Source organism: Nestor notabilis, unplaced genomic scaffold (assembly GCF_000696875.1).
Source record: "Nestor notabilis isolate BGI_N333 unplaced genomic scaffold, ASM69687v1 scaffold9993, whole genome shotgun sequence".
NCBI lineage: Eukaryota > Metazoa > Chordata > Aves > Psittaciformes > Psittacidae > Nestor > Nestor notabilis.
In genome coordinates, this window is record NW_009923285.1 from 35440 (window position 1) to 41250 (window position 5811).

At 39.9% G+C, this 5811-nt stretch overlaps 1 protein-coding gene across 1 annotated transcript in view; it reads left to right on the forward strand.

Annotated features, from left to right (window-relative positions):
- Positions 1-4360, forward strand: part of MYO7B (myosin VIIB) — a gene marked incomplete at its 5' end in the record, with an annotated part of 39056 nt that extends 34696 nt beyond the window's left edge. The window contains 6 exons of the mRNA XM_010012064.1: positions 339-445; positions 884-1069; positions 1905-2021; positions 2706-2789; positions 3499-3618; positions 4277-4360. Coding sequence (XP_010010366.1) covers positions 339-445; positions 884-1069; positions 1905-2021; positions 2706-2789; positions 3499-3618; positions 4277-4360 — 698 coding nt within the window. The remainder of the gene's footprint in view (positions 1-338; positions 446-883; positions 1070-1904; positions 2022-2705; positions 2790-3498; positions 3619-4276) is intronic.
- Between the last annotated feature and the right edge of the window lie 1451 nt (positions 4361-5811).

Genomic DNA, 5811 nt, shown 5'->3' on the forward strand with positions numbered 1-5811 from the left:
TCTTTTTTGTTTGTATGTGCATGGCTACTGCCTGCACGAGCAGTAAGATCCAGTGACCTGATGCAGCCAAGCACTGGCTATCAGAAACACCAGAACACCTTTTGGGGGGGATCTCTCCAGAGATTTTAGATTAGTACCAAAGATTTTTTTACCTATTGCATCCAAATCACACAAGTTTGATAGGTTGATCCTCTTTATAACCTAAGGCTCATGCATTGCTAGATCAGCCAACACATATAAATAGGCTCTTTACATTTCTGAAGAAACTCACAAGCCATTTAAAAACTGCAGAACTCTAAAGTGTACAGAGAATACTAACAAGATTATTGTTTCCTTAGGGGCTACTATGTCTGTGGCTTATGAGGTGTACTTCATGAGAAAGCTGTGGCTGAATGTAACTCCTGGGAAGGACCTGAAAGCTGATTCAATTTTTCATTACCACCAGGTAACCAGCTCCCTAAAGCATAAATGTAACAACAGGCAATGTGATCAAGAAATAATCCTGAGAAAGTTAAGTCTCCTTCACTGAGGCCTGCATTATAGAGCCTCCAGAGGAATGCCTCTGGAGAGTACAACTCAGCCCCAGAAGAAGGTTTATTTCTCACAGTGTTCACACCTTAGCGATATTGCTTATATTAGGAGCACAGCTCCCTTATCTAATTGTTCTCTGGAGGTGCTAATCTTGCTCTGTAATTGTATGGAGAATCATAAAATGGTTTGGGTTGGAAAGGACCCTTTAAAGATCATCCAGAGAACCTCCAGGAGTCAAAAGTTCTTCGGATGTCTTTGGCAAGACTCACATCCTGACCTCACAGATTTAGAACGTGTAAGCTAATGTTTGCTTCAGTCCCTTCTGTCTGGATTCAGAGCTGGTCTCTTCCAGGAGCTGCCAAAGTACCTCAGAGGCTACCACAAGTGTTCCAAGGATGAAGCTGTCCAGCTTGCAGGGCTGATTTATAAAGTGCGCTTCAACAATGACCACACACAGCTGGCAACCATCCCCAAAATCCTGAAGGAGCTGGTGCCAGACAATCTGCTCCGAGTAATCTCACCAGATGAGTGGAAGAAGGTAAGAACATGAACTTTGATTAATTACACTACTTGCACAGAGCTTTATGAGAGAAATCAATCCACACCACATTTTTGATCTGACAGTCTTTGAAAGCACTATGGAGGGACATTATTGGATGTTGCTGTTTTGCCTCTTACAATCCAGATTTTGTATCCTCTCTACCAAAGCTCTGAAAGATATCTGCAGCCCTGGGCAACTGGTTTGAAATGTGCATCTTTCTTGGAGATACTAATCTATTACCAGTGCCCAAAAGAGGAGTTAGAGATAGGAAAATCAATAATGTGACTGGAAATCTGAGGATCTTGTAGAGAAAGAGAAAAGTAAGACATGTCCTAATTTTTTCATAGTTTGGCCAGCACATCAGTCACCTTGTACGATGTGTATGCTGCTCACAGCAAAAGGCTCTTTTATCCATCAGAAGGCAAGAAGGTTTCAGCAGGTACTTACCACTTAGTCCACTGAGGAAGACACAGGACACAATTTCAAATAGAGGGAAAATTCACTCTACGTGTTTCAGCAGAAAATGTGATGCATGTCTCTGGGTGTTGAGCACTGATTTTGTTTCATCCCATATTGCCCTCCTCCCTGAAATCTACCCTCTTGGGCTCCTGGACTTCCTTCACCCAACTCATTAGTAAGGGACACTGTGGGGGGGTCTGACTCTACCTTGCCCCATGACGAGGCTATTTTCATTTTCACAGTCTTGTGACTGTTGCTGTGGGTAAAAGACTGATCTTGGTGATGATCTGATGCTGTCTTTAGTGCTAATGCTGGACCCTGGAAACCTGCCTGTTTCCAATTGAATGGACTTTGTATTCTTTTTTCTAAACAGAGCATTATTGCAGCATATAGTAAACATGAAGGAAAAACTGTGGATGAGGCCAAGATTGCCTTCTTGAAAATAATATACCGGTGGCCAACGTTTGGATCAGCCTTCTTTGAGGTGAAGGTAGGTTTAAAGGAATGCATGAATGGCTTTGGTAGTAGACCAGCACTGGGGCATATAATTCCATATTTGTGTGAGAATACATTATAAAGCTGAATTCCCATAATCTACTGAGGAAAACTCAGTTATTTGAAAGTGAGGAGATTTTTATCCACTCTGAACTACGCTGTTATTTACTGGCTATGTTGTTGTTCCATTCATTGATACCTAATATTACACCTATGCAATAGTTGTAGGGAGGTTTTAGTTACATAGATACTTAATTGCCCCATCATTGTTCTCCACAACAAAATGCTGCCAAATTTTGTGTCTCTGGTTCCCTCAAAACAGAACTGTGCTTATCTTCTCACTCTGCAGTGGGAAATGATTCCTGGAGAATCACTTGCTACCTTTAATTTGTCCTTGCTAGGTTCTTAAGTGGTTTGCAACCAATTATTAATCCTATTACCAGATTGCTTAGGAAATAATGGATCTGATTCTGCTTTTATGTAGCAGCTGCTCAAGTAATCAATATATAGCAGAAAAAGTCATTCTTAGCAATAGTTACAGAATATTGAACAGCTTTATCTTTCAGTGTTTACCTGATAAAGAGAACGAGAAGCACCAGACACTGGTAAAGGTCACTATGCACCTTGTATGGATCACTTCTTCATTTTCTACTTACTTTGCTCTTTTACTTGTTTATAGCAAACCTCAGATCCCAATTTCCCAGAGATTGTGCTGATTGCAATCAACAAGCAAGGAGTCTCACTGATACATCAGAAGACAAAGGTAACAGTTGCTTCTCAAGAGTCTATCTAAGGAAGGATTTAATTGACCATGTTAATTTAGGGACAGCAACGAGGACCTTCTCCCTGAATGGTAGTAGACAATAAGAGTCCCTCTATTCATTTTATGTGTGAAACTGAAGAAAATGTTACTGCCTCACATCACACTTCTTTGCAGTTTCTACGCTGGAAAGGAAACAGTGTAGAACACCTCTGAAAAAAGAAGTGTAATTATGATGGACATGGGCAAAGGCAGAAGGATGGACAGTGCACTAGGGAACCTGCTTCAGTAAAAATGCTTTGCAGGAAACCCAAGCTGTCTAAAAGACAGGTCTAACCACAGTGTTTACCAACTCTCTAACCCAAACAGCCTGATCCTAACAAGTTCCCAGGCAAAAGTGTTCATGAATATTAATATTTGCTTTTAATAGGAAAACAAATAGCCAGAGAGTTTTAGATCACTGTAAACACAACAGCAGTGTGCTAAGGCAAACATCAATATATGATGAAATGAAGCTTCATTAGAGTGATTAAGACTCACTTAACTTGGTGAAAATACGATATACCATTAGTCTGGATACAAGATCTGCCGTGACCCACTGTTTACAAATGAAGGCAGAAAAAAAGAATGCTCTAGCTCTACAGGTTTTCCTACATAACAGCCTGTTTTCATTTGAGAAATAGTATATAGTTCAGTTTGTTTCCCCTTACAGGATATTTTAACAGTCTACCCCTTCAATAAAATCTCCAATTGGAGCAGTGGGAGCACATACTTTCACATGACAATAGGGAACCTGGTACGAGGAAGCCGGATCTTATGTGAGACATCTCTGGTAAGAAGAGTTTTGTCAACTTACACACAAGAAACTCCTATGTTTTCCATTACATCCAGAATTGCTACGAAACAATGGTGTCAAAGCAGACATTAAAACCAATGCAGGTACAAAAAGCATTCACTGCTACGTCAATAAAACTGAAGTTTAGAACTGGTTCAGTGCTATACAATGCCAATCTGATACAAGGCTGTAAACCACAGAGATAAGTGAAAATAGTAATTTCCTAAATTCTTCCCATACATCCAAATTCTATTCATCCAAGACATTAAGAAAAGACTGTACTTACCCACAAAACTATGTAGGAGTCCTGCCACGTGTGGTTTGATCCATCTATGCAGTAATGCCATCTTTGTAAGATTTTACACTTGAGTGGTATCACCTTTTTAAGAATTGGTTTCAGACTGTCCACACTCTCAGACAAGCATCACTGTATTCATAATTAAAGGTAAATTTGTAAAGATAACACAAAAACATTTAAGGGCTAACTTCTCTCACAAAAAAGCTTGGATTCCTAAGTATAAGATGTCAATTGATAGAATGAATGACAAGGAGACAGGGAAGAACCACAGAAGAAGATAAAACAGGGAGAAAATTATAGTTATTTCTGCTTCTGGAGCTCTCTGAGAGACTTACGACTTTTTTTCTTTTCTGACAGGGTTACAAAATGGATGACCTCTTAACATCCTATGTTCACCTGCTAATGAATGCTCTAAACAAGCAAAAGAACCTCGCAGCCTGAGAGCAGAAATAGAGCCCATGACCCATGTCAGTGCCAAACTACCTGTAATTTCATCTCCTAGGAGAAATGCCATTTAAAAAACAACATTGATCTTGATGACCGGTCTTGCGATCACACACTGAATGAACTGTATTGCTGAAATACTACCAGAGAAGCTCAAGTGAGCATGTGCTTTCAAATATCTGTAACGCTTGTCTGTCTTAGATGTAGTATAAGAACTCCATTCAGAGTTTGGATTTAGAGAAAGTTCAGCTGGATTTTAATGTAATAGGGGGGCAGGATGATGGAGGAACCCTAATATGAGAGCCTTTTCTGATACCCTAAATCTCCTCCATTCTTAAAGAGACACACATTAACAGTTGTCTTCCTTTGGAAAGAAAATGCCTGCTTGTTGTATATATGCTCTTACCAAATGTACAAACTCCTTTGCAAACAAAGGTAATGATATTTTTTTCCTCCTACTGGAAATTCTAAGAATGGAGAAATGCCCTTTAGTAGTAGGATAACTGGACACCTTGAAAGGTAAGATGCTGGTTTTCATCCTTTTATCACTAAGTTCCGTGCTGCAAGCTACAGTAGACTATGACAGCTAGTTACTGTCAGAATCTGTCATTCCTATGTGATGCTAAATTAGCAGACTGTCCACTTGTTTACCATTGCCTCGGTTAAATTCTTTCTTCCTTCCATATTTTACAATGCACTTGGAAACAACTGCTTTCTACTATGCAGGTTCTAGTAAGCATAAACAAACTCTGAAATTAGTCTGGATTTTGGGTCACTACTTTAACTCAGTTGCTCCTACTTCAAGTTACAGATGTGCTATTCAGTACAAGTCAGAATTGAAGAATGCAGTCTAACAGACATCTGCTGAAAAGAGACTTTTCTGCTCTACAAAAATGTTCTCAGCTTGGAGTCATGCAGACATTCCTTCATGAGACAAGAATTAATAGCTTTAATTTCTCCTAATCTTTTCTATTTCCTGTTTAGCAGGCACTTTGAGTGGTAAAGCTTGTTCGTATCCCAGACCTTTGAAAACACACAACTTTGGTCCTATAGGAACCATAGCATGGTCAGAGTATGCAAAGCATATACATACACACTGTGGTGGTTCTAAGCTTAGATGCTTACCCCACCAGAGAAGAAGTATTCCTTCTTCAACGACAAGTCCTCCCTTGCTCACACCGAAATATGGACATGTCTTAAAGCATTTACACCAAGTTCCTTGAGACACGATCTGGCAGGGCTGGAAAAGCAGCTCTGCTAGATCTCTCAAATTTGCCAAGGTATGCACAATGGTTCTCTTGTTCCCTCTGATGTGTGCGTGTGAAATTCAAATGTAATGGGAGTTCTGTACATGGGTGGCAGGGAAGAGCCCCACTCTCTTTGTGCATATAAATGAGTGCCACACTTGTCAGAATAGTTGATCCTTTTGCATGCAATTAGATATTCCT